This window comes from Castor canadensis, chromosome 5 (genome assembly GCF_047511655.1).
Source record: "Castor canadensis chromosome 5, mCasCan1.hap1v2, whole genome shotgun sequence".
Lineage (NCBI taxonomy): Eukaryota > Metazoa > Chordata > Mammalia > Rodentia > Castoridae > Castor > Castor canadensis.
Window position 1 is genome coordinate 173675422 of NC_133390.1, and position 20912 is coordinate 173696333.

The 20912-nt window shown below is 42.5% G+C and overlaps 1 protein-coding gene across 5 annotated transcripts in view; it reads right to left on the minus strand.

The window, feature by feature from the left end:
- Positions 1-20912, minus strand: part of Znf217 (zinc finger protein 217) — a 57983-nt gene that overhangs the window by 30188 nt on the left and 6883 nt on the right. For 3 of the 5 annotated variants that reach the window (XM_074074997.1, XM_020164185.2, XM_074074996.1), the window contains exons 2-6: positions 12337-14118; positions 9210-9326; positions 6801-8345; positions 4842-4975; positions 768-2851 (exon numbers count right to left, since the gene is read on the minus strand). In XM_074074997.1, the coding sequence (XP_073931098.1) occupies positions 4866-4975; positions 6801-8345; positions 9210-9326; positions 12337-13726 (3162 nt within the window). In that variant the 5' untranslated portion in view covers positions 13727-14118 and the 3' untranslated portion in view covers positions 768-2851; positions 4842-4865. Of the gene's footprint in view, positions 1-767; positions 2852-4841; positions 4976-6800; positions 8346-9209; positions 9327-12336; positions 14119-20912 lie in introns of those variants that run through there. The other 2 variants (XM_074074998.1, XM_020164186.2) reach the window with 2 other exon arrangements.

Consider the following 20912-nt stretch of genomic DNA (forward strand, 5'->3'; position numbering starts at 1 on the left):
TTGCCTCAGCCTCCCAAGTACTAGGATTACAGATGTGTGCACCATACCCAGCTCTCACAAGGTCTTCTCCATGGAATTTCAGCAGACGCAAAACTCAACTTTTACACTTCCAGTGTGCATAGATGGCCACTAAAATTCTACCTAAGGACAATGAGGCCTCTATAACCCCGTTCCAGCTTAGTATCATCACTGGGTGGAAATCAGAGGTGACACAAGAGGAAGACAGGGCGGGGCCTCTGTAAAATATGAAACCTGGAGGTGTAACCCCCCACATTACAGAATGACATGGGCTGGAGAAGCTGGGTAATTCAAACCACAAATAGGCAACGAAGAAACCGGAATGTGAGCCATCCACAGGACAGTGGTCCCAGTCCTTCAGCAAACAACCTCCTCAGAGTGATGGGGGAAGAGGCTGGGTCATAAACGGTAACACTGTGGCAAGTGTGTCTTTTGGCTCCATTGCAACAGGCCAGATGTAGGAAGATAGGTTTGAGGCAATCAGGAAAAGGAGACTGAGAGCTGGCTGTTCCTCCAGTTGAATGAGATTCTGTGAAGTGTGTATCAGTTAGAGACAAAGCATGTCTGAGATATGTTTCACCACTGCAGGACTGCAAAGCAGATTAATTGCTGACAAGAGAGGGGTGTGTGTTGGGGAACACTGGTTACACCCACCTGCTATTGCTACTGAGTGTGTTTAAAGTTGCCTTTATAAAAAGGTAAATGAAGTGACACCAGAACCCAGAACACAATAATGGCCAAAAACCAAGTTTGCAAAACACCAAATCTATATTTACATCTGCATATAATAACATAACTTTAAGCTGAAATATATCATAAATAAAACAATGTCTATTGTTTGACAAGTATCAACAATTAAAATAAATCAAACCGGAATGAAATAAATACATAAACAAAAATCCAACAAATTGTACCTCTAATATATGTACTATTGTCTCAAAGAAAAAATAAAACATACAAAACCAGTAGTATCCCAATAGTTAATACTGATGGACAAAAACATTTTGAAGTACAAAGGGCTGTTTTTAAAAATTGATATTTTTATGCATTCAGAAATTTAGCTGGAGAGAACTGAAAGCCCCAAATTTCAGTGTAATACATACTGACTTGTTTGCACATAGATTTGGTGATTTTTTTTTAAATACAAGTTTAAATTTCAGCCCACTATTCTCACATACCCCCTTTTAAGACTTACATTTGTAGTCACAGCAAGCTTTTGTAACACTCACTGATTAGGCAAAACTGAGTCGATCATCTTGTAAATGTGTTAATCTTCAAAAATAGGCTATCAAAGTGCAAAACTATGAGAAGAAGATCTAGTCTATGTGCATATGGCTCAGCTTGTGAGCAGGAAAACAGGTAATGCGCGCACTTTCCTGATACAAAGCACTTCACTGCAATGCCAGCCCACCGCTCTTCCCTGGACATGGGAGTAAAACTTCTACCAATGACACCTTGTGTTGCATAATGAAAAAAAATGTCGGGATTCTTTGAACACTTTACCCTTGATCTACAGAGAGGAGCAGGGCAAGAAAAATGAGCAGTGCAAATGTATTTCAGAAACAGTTTCTTAGTAAAACATTTTGGGGTTGCTAAAACCCATGAACTCACACATTAAAGGAACACAAGTTTAAAATCTCTAGCAAGCCAGCTGGCAGCTACCCTCTAAAACTCAAACTGCACATATACCGAGGAAAATGCTACTGCTACACAAACCAAAGCCAGGAAGACAAGGGGTCCAGCAAGATTCTCTCTGCCCTGCTCCTGGAAGGCTCGGCCAGCAGCTCCCTGTTCAGAACCAACACATCTGATTCACACTGGCGTGGCCACACCTCACCAATGCCAGACATACCAAGACTTCCATGTACAAACCTACAATTTCCCAAAACCCTTTCATTCCTTTTGAAATTGCTTCCCTATATTTGTAACTCACATGTGTATGCTAGCATTTTTATATACTAGTTTAGGCAACACCCCCAAGAAACTGATTTTTCCAACAGAAATGGTTGACTTGGTAGAAAACAAATTCAACAGCTCCACAAACAGTTTGGTGCGGTCACTGGCATTCGGCTCTTCTCTGGAGCCTCATTCACTCAAAAGCCCTACAAATCCCCCCACCACACTCCCCTAAACCCCCAGAAGGATCCTGGTGGTTCCAGGATAAGCTGGGCACACCAGGAAGACCAAGTCTTCTTCTCTGAGCCATCTGATGACATCTGCAGTAAAAGGTGCCAAGTTCAGAGTGGCTGTCCTTGAGACAGCAGCACATCTTCACAGGGTCGACACTTCTGTGAACAATTTTGTTAAGACAACAAGAGATCGAGCAGAATTCAACATAATACAAATCATTGATACTTTTTAACATACACTTTAAAGGAAAGAGGACAAGTAGAACTGCTCAAAGCACTGAGCAGGGAATACACAGTATTTAAACAAGCAGGTTTACAACGTAGGTATTTATATTTTTACCTGAGGTGCAAGCATTATATACTCCCCCCCCACATCCCAAATGATTTTTTTTCAGCAGCGCTCAAGTATGCAAAAATTTCACTTATTTGGTCAATTCTTAAAAAAAAAAAAAATTATTATTCAGGGACAAAATAAGAAATTTGCAGCCCTGTTGGTATACAGCCAACTGTGCCAACTAGTTTATTGCTATTTGGTACAAATGTTAACAGAACAACTTTACAAAACCGTAGTGTTCCTCGAAGGTCCTCACATGTCTATGTACAGTACAATCACAGCTTATCTCAGTAGCTTTCACCGTTTGCTTTCTCAAAGGATGAACTAAAATTTATTTTCATGGAGAGTACGCACTTATATCCAGCAAGACCTAAGTGGAAAAAGGTTTAAGAAGTGATTAAGATAAAAAATGAAAGCAGTTTAGAAAAAACCAAAAACTTTTTTTTCCCCCAAGTGTGATAAATAAGTAACTAAAAACTCAATGGGCTCCATCTGAGCTCATTCTGCAATGAAAAATCCCAGAAGACTGAAGTAGGCATCACTGCACTACTTAGGAGATTAAGGTAATGAAACCAAGAATCGGAATTTAGCACCAGTTACAGAAAGTCTGAAAGTTAATCTGGGTGTGGTGGCATATGGCTATAATCCCAGAGCTCAGGAGTCTGAGGAATGGTGATAGTGAGTTTGAGGCCAGCCTGGGCAGGCTACATAGTGAGACCTTGTCTCCAAAACACTGAAAGCTCATATATTAAGATAAAAAAAGTATATGGAATGGAGCAGGAATCCAAAACAATTCAGATTCACAACAGCCTCCCTCCATGAAAAGCGGGAGTAAAGCATTTTAACAGACCTTATTCAGCCATCATCAAATTATCTCAGACTTTCCAGAAAGCGAGTGAAGGGACCCACCCCTGATCACTGAAAGCTCAACCAGGTCAACTGGGAACAGGATGGACCATGTGCAGGAAGAAGCCAGGTAGAGAAGCCCCTGGTTCCCAGCTAAGACCATACATAAGTGACTGTGAGCATGTCCTGAGTGTCGGAAAGGGGCTGTTAGGCAAAGAAAGCACTGGCAGGAAGTTCCTCATAGAAAGAAAGGCAGGCAGCAGCACAGAGCTTACAGACGTCATTGCTGGACAAACAGGGCAGTCACCAAGTGCTACTCCTGATCTGATGTCATGTGATTCCAAGTGGCCTGCTACTACTCATCTGTGCTTTCATCCCTAATTGGCTTTGATGCCTTACTGCAGAATGGGTTTAAGATGGTTCCTGTGATGATTTCCCTCGTCCCTTCACCCTGTTCATGATACCCCAGGTGACAAGATAGTGCTACCAGGGTCAACTTCATTTCTGTGCCTCTGTGTCCTGAGAGGAATCCTGCCCTGGACCACAAGCAACTTCCACCTTGTCACCACTAGTCAAGCAGGCACTCATTACAGAGCCTACTCCATGAGCACATGGTGATAGGTTTTGGGACAAATGCTACCTGAGAGCGAGTTATGTGTCCACCTCAGTTTTGCCATTCAATTGTAGTGTTAACAGAGTCCTAGTGTAATCCTTATGCAGGCATACTGGCCTCTGCCCAACTCCACCTAACACACACATGTACAACTCTGGTATCACTCTCCTGAGCTTTACTCCACAGTTACACCTCTGAAAAATGAACCAAGTCAAATACACGTGCTTGCTTCCTACCCAGTTTCCCTCTCCAGACCGATAAGGAACTGAGAAGGCATTAACAAGCTCTGGAACTAGAAAGTTGGAACTAGGTTTGCATCTGTGCAGACAAAAGTTAGGCTCCTTGCAACACACATGGGCAGAGGAGGACTCTGAACAAGTAACACAGTCCAAGCTTCAGTCCCTCCATCTGTGGAGCATGCAGAGCACCCAGCCCTGGGTCAAACACTTACTCTATTTTCAGTTTTGTGGGCCATAGGTTCTGTCACAACTACCCAATCCTGCTGTGTGACAGGGAAGCACTCTTAGATAACAAGTGAACAAATGGGTGTGGCTAGGCTCCAATAAAACTGCTTACAAAAACCTCCAGGTGGGGGCTGGATTGCTGACCTGACGCCCAGCTCTAACAAGGTTTAATGCCTGCTGACTTCAACTCTTCACTCAGTGCTGGGGCACAAGGTGACTGCTCAGTGAATTTCAGGTGCTATTAATGACTGTTTCTACTGTTATGGATACTAATATCCAGTGACCTGAGCACTTTAACTTCAACTTTAAAACACGTTAAGATAACCAAAATCAAAATTAAAATCAAAGTTATTTTTGTATTATATTGGACAAGCTAGATGATTTATTTTCAATTAAGTAAAATCAATACATTATATTTAATTAAAACATATGCTCACCTTTTTTCCCCCCAAAATAGGAAATCAAGTTTTTTTGTCATTTGGTCGATAATGTGCATTTCCAATGAAATTCTCATAGTCTCTCTTCTGTAGCACGCTGCTAGATAAGTGCTGGTATGATACAGGCCTCTTTCCTGATTAAAAAGAAAGCACAAAGGCATTCAGAGGCAAGTTCAAACAATGGGTAGATCGTATGGGTTGCTAGAAGATCACTGTCACATCACAACAGGTCACACAATTTAGAGTTACAGCAAATTATTTTTATGAGAACATTCACGAGCCCAGAATTTTAAGTCACTAAAATTATCTAGCTTTTGGGCTATTGCTAGTTAAGAATTAAAAAGACAAAAAGAAATAACAGTATAGAATGTTGTAAGCATCATGAACCCCAAATGTGTAGGAGAAAAGAAAAAAAAAAAAGATCCATTTAAAGAAGGATTTGAGGGCTGGTGGAGTGGCTCAGGTGGCAGAGTGCCTGCCTAGCAAGTGTGAGGCCCTGAGTTCAAACCCCAATACCACAAAAAAAAAGGATTTGACTTGCAACACAGTCTTTTCCCAGTAGTTTGTTTTGTTTTTTGACAAGATCTCATTATGTAGCCCAGGCTGGCCTTGAATTCATGATGATCCTCCTTCTTCAGCCTCATGAGTGCTGAGATTACAGCTGTGCCCCACCATATTAGCCCTCAATAAAGTTGTGATCCCTGTCCATTTTGACCTCCAGGAGGAAAAAAATGGACACTTATTAAAAGGCAGCAAAAATTATTATTTCATCACAACTTTAATAAGATCCACTGGAGTGTGTGAAATCACTTGTTTTTAATTTCCATCTCCACCAGACCAAAGGTATCAAGTGATCCTTGATGAAAGCCTTGACACCACCCCGAATCCTTAATTTGAAACTAACACAGGCTGAAAACAGATTTCTTTTGGGGGCAGCACAAAACTAGCAGCTTCTATCCAGTAAGGGGAGGTGCTGTGGCTTAATCAAGCTTGCCAGTGGTCTGGGTAAGTCCCTCTCCACCCGCACAGGTATGTGCCAAATGCCTCTACAAAGTGCAAAGTGCAAAGTCACCTGCAAGACTAAACATTTTAGTTGTGGGACACAAGGGTAGCTTTCAGATTCACTTAGTAAAAAGAACCAAACAGGCAGTGGAGTTCTATGTGTGGCAACATCACAATGTTCCAAGGAGCCGGGTGCCAGTGGCTCATGCCAGTAATCCTAGCTACTCAAGAGGCAGAGATCAGGAGGATCAAGGTTTGAAGCCAACCCGGGGTAAATAGAGACCCTATCTCAAAAAAAGATCACAAAAAAGCGTTGGCAGAGTGGCTCAAGATAAAGGCCCTGAGTTCAAACCCCAGTACTGAAAAGAACGTAATGTTCCAGGGCTCATGAAGCAGCAGTTCCTACACCTGCTGCTCTGACAAGCTCGGGCTCTTCACTGCTGAGTTCACACCCCATGTGTACAGGTCAAGGGCAAGGCTGTGCTAGGAACTTTACAAACCAGCAGGGTGCAAAGCACATGAGGAAGAACCCTAAAATCCCACAGGAGGCTGGGTGTAGTGGTGCACTCCTGTAATCCCAACATTTGGGAGACTGAGGCAGGAGGATTAAGAGTTCAAGTCCAGCCTGGGCTACAGAGCAAATTCATGCCTCAAAAATACCAAAGTGGTGGTGGGCGAGGGGGAGTGCAAAGGCAAAAAAAGGGCTGGAAGAAGTATGGTGAGCAGGGCCTCATGGCACGTGGAGATTCCACAGCAAGAAAATGAGCAGATTAAACCAGTGGCTCTCAGCCATTTGTCACCGTCATGCCCTCAGAGATTCTCAAGAATATGGCTCAATCCCAGGAGTTTAAACTTTGAAACCATAAACCACGCCATCTATCAGAATGTTATCTTTGTGCCCTCTGTGGGAATGCGTGATCAGCTAACAGCCCACCCGACTTCCGCTGCAGTTGGTACCTTCAAGTGCTGGGCTGGGGGCAGGGTGCCCAGCAGGGCCACAGGTGAACAGCCCCGAGCCGCTGTAGGGCTTCGGCACCGTCAGCACGCTCGGAGACTCCATGTCCCCAGAACTCAGGAACCTGGGTTTGGGGGGCAGCACTGGCGGTGGGCACACACATTCCTGGGGCAGCAGTGAGGGGATGCTCCTGACCACGTGGTACTTGGGCAGCTCATAGCCCCTTCTGCTGTTGGGCCCAGACTGCTCCACCTCAAGGGCTACCACGTTGGGCTTGAGTCTTTTGGGAAGCGGCTCGCCAGTCTCTACTGAGTTACTGCTAGCACTCCGATGGCAGAAATAGTCCCTCCCTGGAGGAGCCCAGGGGCCCTCGCCCTTTGGAGGGTAGTCCATGGATCCATTGCTATTACTGCTGCTGAGCACGGCAGCGTGGGAAGAGGCTGCTGGCAGTGGTTTCAACTTTGTCTCCGACCTTTTCGTTTTATCCAGAGTGGAAGAAACACTGGTCTTGGAAAACATCTCCGATGGCTGCTGTCTGACAGCCCCTGGGCCCCCAGTGCTCTGTGGTGGCCTCTGTGACTTCAGGTTACTTGGCGCTAAAGTGCTGGAGTCTGTCCCTAAAGTCAGAGGGGCTTTGCCTGGCCCTGAGGGGCCCTGCCGCCCCTTCTCTAGCGGCAGAGATTTGGGCTGCGCTGGGAGAGCAGCCTTGGACTTGGCTTTGTGGAGGCTGGGCAAGGGAGGCACATCTTTGCCCAGCAGGGCAGGAGGGCAGCCAGTCCGTCTGCTCCTCAGCAAAGACCTGTTCCTGCAGTTTTTGTGAATGTCGGGGTTGTACTTGTGCTCCAGCCTCTGGTGCATCATTAGAACTTCTGGATAAAAAGTCTTGAAGGTACAAAATGGGCAGGTGATACTGGGGATGAGACTTTTACTCAGAGAGATTGCAGGGCAACTGTGAAAGGCCCCAAGGGACAAGTTCAAAGGTTTTTCCTGACAGTCCGCACCAGGCTTGCAATCGGCCGTGGTCTCCATCTGCTTCTCTTTGTGGCCGATGTCGCCACACCGGGCAGCGCTGACATCTGCAGGAGCCAAGTCTGCTTCCGAGTTACCGACAAGGCTACTGGCCTGAGGTTCACCCGCTGGTCTCTTTTTCAACATGTCCACATAAGCAGGAGCAGCCGCTTTGCCCACTTGATCAGTGCTGTCGTCAGCTGCACGTTTAGGGAAATCCTGAGTATCTTTGTGTGCTGGTGAGAGGACGGCACTGCTCAGAACATTCGGGAAGACAGAAGGCGTCTCCTTAAGCTGCTTGGCAGGTGGGCTGCCTTTAATATCTTTGGCACCATCAAAAAATCTCTTTAAATTTTTGGTCTGCACACTGTCGGCGGCTAACAGTGCATCTTGGGTCTCCTGACTTTTGCCTTCATTCTTCACTTCGGCAGCAGCGTCAGTCATCTGTCTGTCCTTGTGGTGTCTCTCCAAGTGGTACCTCAGAGATGTCTTCTGGGCTGCGGCATAGTCACAGAATTCACATTTATACGGTTTTTCACCTAAAACAAGAAGCCCACTTTGTTATGTCAGCTTATGAAAGACATTAAAACAGAACTTCAGAACCTAGGAAATCTGTGGCAGAGAATGTGGGTTCCCTCATTTTCCTCCCCTACCAATCCCACACCTAGGATTTCTCAAGAGCTCTTTGCTTTAATCACCCTTCCTACCCTGCAAACTTTTAAATGTGAATGTCTATCTGTACTAAAAAAAAATAAAGTTAACAATGCTTTTAACTAATTTAGCCTCCTTAGCCCTATGGAAACAGTATTATCACACTCTTCCAACTAAGAAAACGGGGGGCGCAAAAGACTCAATAACTTGCCCAAGCTTAGCGCTGCAGTGTGTGGATAAGAAACTCAATCCACACAGCCTTCTATACCACTATTTTATAGCTGCTTCTACAATCTAAAGACTATGAAATACATACTCAATTCATTCTAAGTCGTAAATATATATACATATATATGTATATATATATACACACACATATATATGTATATATATACACACATATATATGTATATTTTTAAACGTGGTATTTAAAAATAGGTTTGAGGCTGGAGGTGTGGCTCAAGTAGTAATGCAGCTGCCTCGCAAGCACAAAGCCCCGCGTTCAGACTCCCGTACCACAAAAAAAAAATAAAGTTAGGTTTTGAATAAGATAAGTGAGGATACAGTAGCCATGAACCAACTTAAAAAAGAGAACAACTGTTCAAGCCTCAGTGATGAGGATAACAGCTGCCACTGGCACAGCTCATCTACCCTCCAGCTAATCCAAGGATGTAATAGAATATGTGAACCACAAAAACAGAACTACATCAGAATTCTTTTAACTTATAAATGCTTCCAATAAAAGTCTTTACCTGTGTGCGTTCTGAGATGAATATTGAGGTAATAATTTGAACGGAAAAACTTCCCACAATAGCTACACTCCCTCGAGGATGTGAGATGCTTTATTTTTCCTCCATCATCGTTTTTATCTTAAAGCAGAAACAAAAATACTTATGTAAGAAGACAGCTGATGCACATGAATCAGGCACGTTGACTTAAATATGCTTGATATAACACTTCTGGAAAGCAGGAAGGAATTTTTCATTTTAGTGCTGAGAAGAAAAAGAGATAAAAAGCATCCCAAACACCATTGTGCAGTGGCCTGAGGTTTACACCTGTGGAGTTTTTGTTTTCTGGGTACAGCACAGTGTGCTGTTATTGCCTTCATCACAAGAGAGATCTTTACCGGACAGAACTGCACAGGTAACTTTCTGGTCTGGGCAACGCACAGATCGTACTCACCTGACCACAAAGGTGCCCCCCGGCCAGAAAATCCACCTTCTTCAGAATCAGTAATGTAGAAAACTGAGCCAATGTAAACTATCAACTCTCAACCAGGAGAAAAGTTAACTTTTTATCTTAAGATCAAGTAAGTTACCACTAGAGGGTAGCAAGTACAACCAAATCTTCAACAGCAATCTTGCACTGAGCAAATACCTAGGGAAGCCTGTGGAGACTCAGCAAGGCTTGAGAGAGCAGACTGTAGTGTCCCCAAAAAAGTAAAGTGTTAAAAACTTTGAACTTCAATTTTTGCAGCATTATCGGGGCAGTGTATCTGATGTGCCAGAGTCTATTGTCGACTCTTAATTAAAGAATTAGGTTCCAAACCTATGCCAGTCCTCCAACAGACAACTGAATATGCTGTGGTTAGAATAACCCCCAAATATTTCAGTTCTAAATAAATAGTCCCTACTGCAGATCATATTACAAACATTACAATCTGAATGACTACAACAAACAGCTGGTCAAATCTTCAACTCACATAATTAGGGCTGGGGACTTGCCTTATGAAACTGCTCTTTCTAATTAAGATTCTGCATCCTCCATACTAACACTGAAGCAGCTCATCCGCAGCTCTGAGCAAGCCCTCAGGGGTAGCACTCATAGGACAACACAGTCACAACACAGGGGTCCCTCTGGGGAGGGGTATCCACCTCTAAGACAGATAACCTTTGACATAAAAAGGTACCATGAAGACTTTCAAAAGTAATCACTGACTTTGCTATTTGATCTTGTAAGTAAATCCAAAGAAAGCCAGGCTAAATAGTGCAATAAGATAAATTTAGACAAGGAAGCCATAGAATAACAAATTTAGGAAAATCAATTCCCTCCAATATAGAACACCCAACTATTCTTACAATTTCACCCAACTAGTTATGTTTATATATGGGTTTACATTTTATTGAAATTTCTTACTTTCAGGTGAGGCCCTGAGTTCAAACCCCAGTACCATCAAAAAAAAAAAAAAATTTTTTTTTTAAAGAAACTTCTTACTTCCAACTGCAGGTCAGGATTTAATGCTGTCGCATCAGATCCCAAAAGTTATGAAAGTCCTTTAAGCCCTTTATTTTAAAACAAAGGACGTGACATTTCCATAGGCTCCTGACTTTAAGCACATTTGATTTTACAGTGCTGTTCTCTAGAGAACTTTTTACAAATAGCCTATAGAAGTCATCGTTGGGAAATGAAAGGCAGTCAATGAGCCAATTTTGCTCATGGGGAAATCAAGGCAAAGAAAGTTTAAACAATATGTACCAGTGTCACCAAGCCAACACAATGGCAGAAACAGAAAACGCCAAGCTGTGTTCCCACCTGCGACCTAGCATTCTATCCTTGGTGACCGAGCCCAGGTTTTCCATGACACCTAATGGCTGGCCCCTTCACTTTTCTCTAGAAGTGGGGCATCTTACAGGTATCCACAGCACTGACACTAACAGGAACTTTGTGGCCAACTAGGGCCTGTGGGAAAGCCTTTCTGTGATGTCCTTAACTTAAGACACCAGAATGTGTTTTCCAGGTTTCTAGAAACTGAAAACTCACTTATTACACATTTCATATGGAAGCCAATCACAGGACTGGCACACAGAAACGGGCACCAGCTTAGGAGGAACAGCAGGCACTAAGAACAACACACTAGGCTGCCCCATTCTTCCTGGGCCTCCAAGTTCTCCAAGACTCAAAGCACAGTGCAAGGCTAAGAAGGCATTTGTTCTGACCAAAGCCATTTGGAAACCAGGCTGCTCTAAGACCTCAGAATGTGTTCATTCATCACTGGATTTGTCTTGACATATGTTTTGTTTGTTTTTAAGCAGCAAATTCCTCATTCTAATGATATTTTCTAATGATATTTAAGTGGATTTCAGACACTGATTGAAGTAAGGACCACAAACACAGCAAGACTTACATAAACACAGGTGCCGCAGCTCATGCCCACCGGGTTAGGATCTGAGACATGGGCAGGCCCTGGTGACAGACTGCACTGATCAATGCCTTCAGCAGCACACTGACAAATGTGCTGAGCCAGTGTGATGGGAGCTCACACTCCCTGTGCTTTACAACAAATCATTTTGGTTACTGAGGTGCAGGTTAAAGGACACTGGCATCCCAGACACAAAGGACAGGATGATCAGAAGCACCGAGCGATCCCCGGCAGTACACCTGGCTCTGCTGGGTAACACTTTCCACTGCCTTCTGTACCACTAGAAAATTTCAGTGGAGGCCCTGCAGGTTCTCTCCATTTTTACTGCCATTCTGGTCTAGGTAATTCTTTAATGCAGGGTTGTCCTGTGCAGTGCACCATGTCAGCAGCATCCCCAGCCTCTGACCAGTGTGTGCATGCGTACACACACAGTTGTGACAACCAAAAATGTCCTCAGAGTTGGCCAGGTATTGAGTAAAGACAAAACAGCCCCATGGCTGGAGGCTGATGCACAAGTTATAAGAAAAAAAATGTGTGTCCTTTGGGAGCAAAATATAAAATCACAAAATTTTCAGAACAAAAGATAGGCCTTTTAACTCAACCCGTTACTAAGGAAATGAGAAAATTAGGGACCTGAAAGGTTCAGTGATTACACAAGGTGGTAAAAAAAAGGGCCTGAACTTGAACCAGTGCCAATCCCCTCCCCACCAATGCCTTCTGGGATGTGGTAGGACACTTACCCACATGCAGCCCATCAGGGAGCCCATCCTCGGACCCATCTTCAGAACCCCCTTCAACTCGGTCCCCGGTCCCGCTGTCATCCAGAGGAGTGGCGAGGTCCGGGGAGCACGTCCTGGGTTGCCTTCCATCTACAGACATGGTTGGTGACTCAGCGTCGGCCCTCCGATCCTTCTTGTGCACTCGGGAGTGCAGGACCAGCTGGTGGTAGGTCCTAAAGGCCTTGCCGCACTCAGAGCAGTGCGTGGGCTTCTCCTTGTTACCGGCCAACTTGGGATCTGCATCTGCAGAAGGCACTTCACCATTGGCCTGTCTGGCCTTCTCTTTGTCTTGCGAGAGGCTGGTACAACTGCTTTTATTTGTTTTGGACTTTCCAGAACCTTCTGATTTATTCCCACTCCAAATCTCTCCAAGTTCTTCTTTCTCTGAACATGAGTCATCATTGTCAGTGCTCCCTTCTTGCCCTGGCTCCTTCACCTCTTCTTGAGCAATGGCAACCTTTCCTTTGGTGGCCAGCTGCCACGCCTGATAGGTGGTGAACGGGTCGAGCTGCGGGATGCACACAACGGGCTTCCTAGTGGTCTCCAGGTGAGCTTTGGGTCTTAGGTTTAAAAACTGCAGCAGCTCTTCCCTGGGGGATGGCACGCCCTCTTCCTGGGGGTCGCTCTGTGCATTGCTGGCACTGGAGGCAGTTTCTTTGGTGTGCACCTTGCTGTGTTCAATGAGATTCTCTTTATTCGGAAAGAGGAAGCCACAAACCATGCAGATTTTGTAAGGAGACGAGATGCTCCCAGCCACGTGAGCCTGGACCACCTCGTTGATCGTGACCGGACTCTCCAGGCCCTGCTGCAACTTGCTCTTGGCGCCCGATTTGCCATTGTGTGTCCGCATGTGATTTTTCAGGAACCACGGCTCCTTGAACCTCCGTCCACACATGTTGCACCCATACGTGAAAGAGTCCTTGTGTTTCTTCATATGGATCTCAACATCAAAAGCAACTCTGAATGTCTGCCCACACACTTCACAGCTAAATTCTTCATTTTCTTTGCCATTCTTGTCCTTCAGAGGTTCTGTTCGCACTTGACTTTTATCGAGAGGACTGAGATATTCCGCTTCCACACGCAGAACTGCGGGCTCGCATAGGGTAGGCCGATGTTGCATTAAGACATGTTTATTAAGGTCGTCTGCATGTGTGAAGGTCTGGTTGCAAAACATGCAGTCCAAGGGCATATATCCTTCTATCTGGATTATATTTTTCTCTTGAGAAGCTCTGAAAGGAACAGCAGTGGCCCCTTTGATTGACATGGCATCATCTACCTCCATCTGGGTGCCAAGGGAACCACCAATGACTTCTGGTCCATCCATGTACACAAGGAGGGATTGAGTTGGCATGTTTCCTGTTGCTTTAGAATTAGATATAAAGTAAGATTCAAAGTTCTACTTGGGGATTTCTAGGGTTGGAATAAGGCCACTTGTAAGACTTGTTGCTCTCACCTCCAGCAGCCCGGGGCTTCAAAACTAGAGCCAATATTTACTATAAATTCAAAAAAAAAAAAAAAAAAAAAAAAAACCTATATATTCCTCTAACTTATCTTCCTAAATTTGGGAGAAGCTCAGTGATGGAGACTGTCACTGGCTCTGCCCACAAACAAGGCATACAGACGGCCAGTGCTGTGATTCAAATGTGAATCAGCACAAAGCCTTAGTTCTCTTTGTCTCCATTGAGTGGTTCAATTGAGCAAGAAGTCAATCCCGGCAATGTGGAGGAGAGGGATTTCCAAAACCTAGAAGAAAAAATAGAAATGGTTAGCAAGCTCAGAAAAAAGAAGGCCCTGTGCGTGAGTCACACGGTCTTTCTATGCAGCTAAGAAGGGACCTAATTCAATTGCCTCACCTTGAACTAATCCATAATGAATCCTGCTAAACATGCTTGTTAACTAAACCATTAGCATTTTCCCCAGTCAGTACACTTATTAGATTGGTAGAATTTCATCCAGTCAAGAAACTTTTAAGACATGGTGGCATTACTCATTTAAATCTAAAAGGTTCGGTTTAAGGCAGGCTGGTGGCACATGTGAGAGGCTGAAGCAGAAGGATTTTGACTGGGCTAGAGTGAAATCCTGTCTCAAAAATAGAAATAAAACCAGGGCTGGGAGAGTGGCTCAACTAAGTGGTAGAGCACCTGACCAGCAAGCATGAGGCCATGAGTTCAAACCCCAGTACTAAACTTAAGTAACAAAAATGAGTAAAACAAAAGATCTAGTTTCGGGACAGAAATTGCTAAACTAAGCTGCTCAGGTTTTTAATACCACTAAAATGCACATATATATCCTGTATAGTGCCTCCAAAAATCTCAAGACCATGAGAGCTATAAAAGTAAGATGACAAAATTAAACTACTTTGGGTAAAATCTTAAAAGCCAGTGGGTAAAATCTTAAAAGCCAGTGCTCAAAACTATTTTCTACACAAACCCACATACAAGAAACAAATGCTCAAAAGCACGCTTGAAGAGCACAGAGGTCTAAAGAGAAGCACAGGACAGAGACCTTTCCTAAAATCCTCACTCACGAAACACAGAGCAACTCACTATGCCACTTGTGTTGGCCAAGGACACTGTGATAGATTTTGGCTCACAGGATGTTCTAAACCTCAGTTCACTGTCCAAATCTGTTTGTTCTCAACAACTTTCTCCCTTCTGCCTTCACCAAGCATCAGGCAGGGTTTCCTATTCCACACAACAAATTCAGAAATGCACAAAAATCTACTTTCTTTGTGAATATACACATTTATAACAAAATCCTCAACAGAGTTGTTTCAACATGACTTAATCTTTCATCAGAAAATGGATCCTCTTTTTAATCCATCTTCACCATAGGCTGGCCAGGTGGAAAAGGGATTACTTTATCTCTGCCAGCCCTCATTTGGAGGCTAATTTTCACTCCTGGAGAAGAATTAACTTCTAAAGCCAACACTCTCCACATTTACGGCAGAGAAAGAACTTGTGTTTAAATTGCACCAGCTACTTGAAAGAAAACTTCAGTCGATTAATTCTACCCAAGAACACAGAAAGACACATGCAATCTTAACACACACACATGCACACACGTACATACACATTCACAGGTACATACACATAAATACATACACACAGTCTATATAAAACAAATCCAACAGTACTTCTCTTTACTTGCTCCCAGAGTGGAGCTCACACCTAACAGAAGCTCTCTTCCCTTCTTTAAACGCAGGAAAAAATTCTTCCCGCTTTTTACCTTTCGTGTGGAATAAGCTAAAGCTTTAACATTAGCCTTTTCCACCTACACGGCCAGAATACAGATTGGGTAAACAAACAATGCTGCAGGGTTTTGTCTTCATTTCTGCCTTTTCTTTGTTGCAATCACAATGGAGGATAAAGACATGGGCTATGACCTAACAGCTTATGATCTAACAGAACATGCCAGAGCTCTGAGTTCTAGTCTGCCTAAGTAGCAACCTTAAGGTTGTCACAGGCGCACACTCAACCAGTATTTACTGAATACCAGTGTCCTGGCTGACATTTTAACTGAAGAATTTCACACCCTGACAACTCTTCACTGGCCTACAGATAAATGAGAAATGAGAATTCAATGAGTTCTAACCAAGGAGACAAGGACTAACTTCAATTTGAAAAAAGATTACCGTTTATTGGAGGTCCTTTCCTCTTTTTAAGTGCTAAAATACCTTTTTAAGAAAATGGCATAGAAGTGATAGCAAAGTGGTTGTTTTTGTTTTGTGCTTTTTTAATCCCCATATTTAGCAAAATCAAAGTCACCTCCTGTTAAGCCAGAACTTTTTTTGAGAAATTTTGGTTAGGCTAGGGATGTTCAATCCCCAGCACAGCAAAAGAGAGAGAGAGAGAGAGAGAGAGAGAGAGAGAGAGAGAAAAAAAGAAATAAATCTGGCTCATCTGTTCAATGTAAAAATTTTTTAGGAAACTCACTTTTCAAAATTATCTTGAGGGGCTGGAACTGGCCCCCTTTTCTATAGGTATCCTTTCCAAATAACACCAACCTGACATTCAATCCCCTGGGTTAGAAGTATGTGGAATAACCCCTAGAAATACCTATCTTCAAAAAATGGTTTGGGTGCCAATTTTCATCTGAAATCTTCAAACACCTGGGCTAAGAAGGTTGCCATCATTCAAACCTAAGACCTTCTAAGACTACTGCACTGCAATAAAGGATGGCAAAGGAGCCGCACGGGGATAGAAATCCTGTTGAAAAGACAAGAGCTTCGGCCTTGCCCATGGTCCACCAAAGCCAAGCACATGGAGCCTGCTACAGAACTGAAGGCAAGCACGCTCAACTCACAAACTACAAAACTTTCCTTAAACTCAAAAGCAAACCATACTTTAAGTCACTTAAAACCAATGTGCTAGCCAGGCACTGGTCTAATCCTAGCTATTCGGAAGATCATGGTTCCAGGCTAGTCCAGGCAAACAGTTCTCAAGACCCAATCTCCAAAATAAGCAGAGCAAAATGGACTGGAGGTGTGGCTCAAGTGGCAGAGCACCTGCTTTGCAAGTGTGTAGCCGAGTTCAAACCTTCATCCCAACAACAAAAAAATTACTAAACCAAAATCTTTAAAGTGGTTGTAATAATAAAGACTTAATATCAGAAATTATCAAAACAAACTTTTTCCTTTAATATATATTAATTACAAAATGGGTTTCATTGTGCTATTTCCATATCAGAACAGAAATTCTGACAAATAACTTCTCCAAATAGGGTGTGCACACACACAGCCTTCCCAGAATCCTCCAGAGCATGGAAGGCAACACAGTAAACCGACGTTGCTGCTGATAAAGAGAACTGTCTTTCTTGACAAAGGGAGGGGTATTATAATCCAAGCCTGCCATCTAAATGCTGCAGCAACGTGGACATTCCAAACACACCAAGAGTATTAAAAGGCAGCTTTCAAAACTAGTTTTAATGTTAAAAATCTTTACTCAGGCAAACTCTTCAATTAACCTTCAGCCACACACCCCGAGGAACCTAAGTCAAGTGGTTGTTCAATTCAAGCTTGTATTTTGAGACAGTATTAGGGCTTAGTTTATATTGTGATTACTGAATTACTTTTTTTAATGTACCACAACACAGTCTTTGAAATTCACTAAGAACTATATTACTTTCTCTGAAATGTCTGATGTTCTGTCACTAGAGACCCTCATTTGTGACAAACTACTGAGTTCTACCACTACGTGTATGCAGACTGTAAAATTAGCAAGCACTATACACTCCACACTGCTTAAAGAAAAGTACAATTGTGTTGAGATACAACAAATTAGGGGCAAGTGCCACTTTACTGACAATTACTGTAACTTGGGCATAATATTCTTCCCATAGAGATATCCTGAAACTTAACCTTTAGACAGCACACCTGTTTCACCTAAACGCATTACCTCACAATCTGGATACAGAATATTCGTCTATCCCAGCATGCAGCAGTATCCAAAGTCCTAAGAACTGTCAAAAACACATAAAAATTCTATTTATAGAAAAGCAATCTGTAGTATTCCTACAAAAAATTTTTTCTCAAGTTAGTAAGATATCCAAATAAATGGTTATTAAAGTAATTCAACGTCAGTCACGTGCCAGTGGTTTATGCCTATAATCCTAGTTACTTGGGAGATTGAGATTGGAAGGATAGAGGTTCAATGCCATCCTAGGCAAATAGTTCTTGAGACCCCCATCTCCAAAATAACCAGAGCCAAATGGACCGGAAGAGTGACTCAAGCAGTACAGCACCTGCGTTGCCAGTGTGCTGTACTGGCAAACCCCAGTCCCACCAAAAAAATAATAATAAAGTCAGCTTAAACTGCTACTCTCTGTCCAATTCACTTGTATTCTTAAAATTATAAAATCATCTCCAAGTTCTGGTTATGAAACTAGTAAATTTTTCTGTAAATTCTTCCTCTGCATTTTACATCCTGTTTTTTAACCTTGCAAATGGAGAAAATTCTCCATAGTAAGTTACAGTAGCAATCAAAAACTTCAACTCCTTCACTATTTCTAAGAAATCACCAAGGTCACATACATGAGCTACAGGATCAACTCTACTTGCCTAATAACTGTGGGATAAGATGCTTAAAAGTTGAGAGAAAAAGACTTCAACACTCAAAGAGTTTAAATGCAGCCTTACAACTGCAACCATCAGGCAAAAAAAAGACTGTTCAAAAGGAGAAACTTGGGAAGATCTACAGGCAACAATCTCATGTTCTTAAAGCCACACAGAAATGCTCGGCCTTCCTAAACAAGACTATACAGGGCCACTATAAAAACACTCGAACATCATAATTAGAAGTTACCCAATTTATTCCAGATCAGCTGAGGCCAAAGGATCTTCGTAAGGACTTATAGCACCCATGCTAGTTTTACTTTCAGTATTATCAATACCAACAGATACCATGATCTGTAACCTGGCTATCAAATGCTCCATCTTGATCTGAAGAAGAGCCATAGGAAAAGAACTTTCACATTTTTAATAAGGCCAGAGTAAGCACTGCAATCAGTGAGTTTCTAGTATTACTACTTAACTGGTACGACTTAAATATTTTGAACAGATTTGACAGATTAACTGTACCCAAGGTACAGAAAATTAATGGTTTCAGAAAATTTAAAGAGACCACCTACTATTTGTACCTATATTCTTTAACTCCACAAAGAAACACTGAGCATGTGTGTGTGCATGTGCACACAAGTGAACAGAGATACATAAATAACTCTGCCCGTTACCCTGCACCACAATGTACTGTGATCTATCCCACTTTTTGCAGGTCAAACCAAATTAGACATAGTTTAAATAACCTGAGGTTAAATGCAAGCTCAGGCAACATCTTAAAGGCCTACAATCTTTCCTTAGTAACATTTAAGTAAAAAGTCAACCTTTTTCAAGTCACCTGCTTGCTTTCCAAGTTAAGAAGGAAAAACGTCTCCTTTCTATTAATATGTATCACTGTTCAGGAGATTTATTTACTAAGCTGAAAATAACTTATCCACTGACTATCAAATCAAACAAAACAAAACACACACACACAAAAAAAAAAAAAACCCTACTTTTTTATTTTAATTATTTTAAGTTATCCTGACTCAATGCAGGCAGGAAAGAGAAAAAGTGAAAAGTATTTCTCCTAGAGCTGATTCAAGAACAAAACCTATCTGGAGTCTGTAATTCCAAGCCATTTAACTACATCTTAAGTTCAACAGTAATAAACACCAATACAAGACCACCACACACACCTATTAAAAAACTAGCCTGACTCTGGCCTAGTGCAGGTCAGAAACAACTGGCAAAGCTTTGAGAGTGAAGGCCAGGGAATTAAACTCATCCCCTCATACAACTTACTCAGCTGTCTTTCTCAGGGTTAGTAATTTTATTTCTCAACTTTATCATAAAATTACCTAACTGGCCCAAATTTCCAGTAATTCAGTTATGTGGATACCCTGGGTAGGAAGTAGTGGGGATGTCAGAACACACTGTCAACAAATATTCAAATGTAGAATTCTTTAAGGAGCATTCCGGTGTTAAATACACAGGGTGATTTGTGGTGGCAGCTGGCTAACAGGGGCTACCCGCCCCCATTTATTTGGAAGATTGATGGGTACAAAAATTGGACTTACTCATCAGGAGCTACAGATTTCAGGAAAGAACAGTCCCCCTTCTTCCACTTCCTTCAAGACATATCTGTCTGCCCTCGTGGTCTAAATTCAAAATCTTTGCCCACATACCATTGTAAACGTGCTCATCTCTAGTACTGGGTAACAATCCAGAGCACCTCACTATGGAAGTTGTTCACTACCCCAAAACGAGGCCGGTACATCGGATTCTATAGGGTGGCTGCCTTCGCCCAAATTTAGAAACTTCCTGCTGCCTTTGTGCAATAATACAGTCTTTCTTCCACGTGCATTTCAAACTGGCTAACACCCCTCCCCCCAAAATCTGGAGATGAGGTGTAGGAATGAAGGCTCCTCCTTTGTCACAAATTTAATTTACATGCTGTAGCTAAACCCTTCACTGTTTAGAACATTTAATATGACTGGAATTCATTTAATTCAGTTTTGGTAGCTGTCCTATACAGACCTTCCAGGGTTTGATTTTTTAATACTCTAGTAACTTAAAAACTATCCTATATATTTTATGGTAATGATTTAACTTAAAATCTCATTAATCTATTGACTACTCATTAGTTTATACAACTGTCTCATTTCTTCTTATTCCTGCATATAATTCTAAAGCTTGAAAACCTATATATAGTTACTGCTCAGAACTTAGGCTTCAAGCTTCCAGCTTATTTATTATATTGCTATGGGTATATATACAGAAGGGGAAATTAGGAATTTAAAATCATATCCAGCAACCTCAGAATCCACAACACACAGGCCACACAGCATACAGGAGATGGAACAATGTGATCTGAATTGTTTTCTAGGCAAATGGAAACAAAGCTTCATATAAAACGTTTTTAAAAGCACCATTTATTTTCACAAGAGTCAGACAAAAGTAGACCCTTTTCTAAAGCAGTATGTTTTAGGCAGTCAAGGGT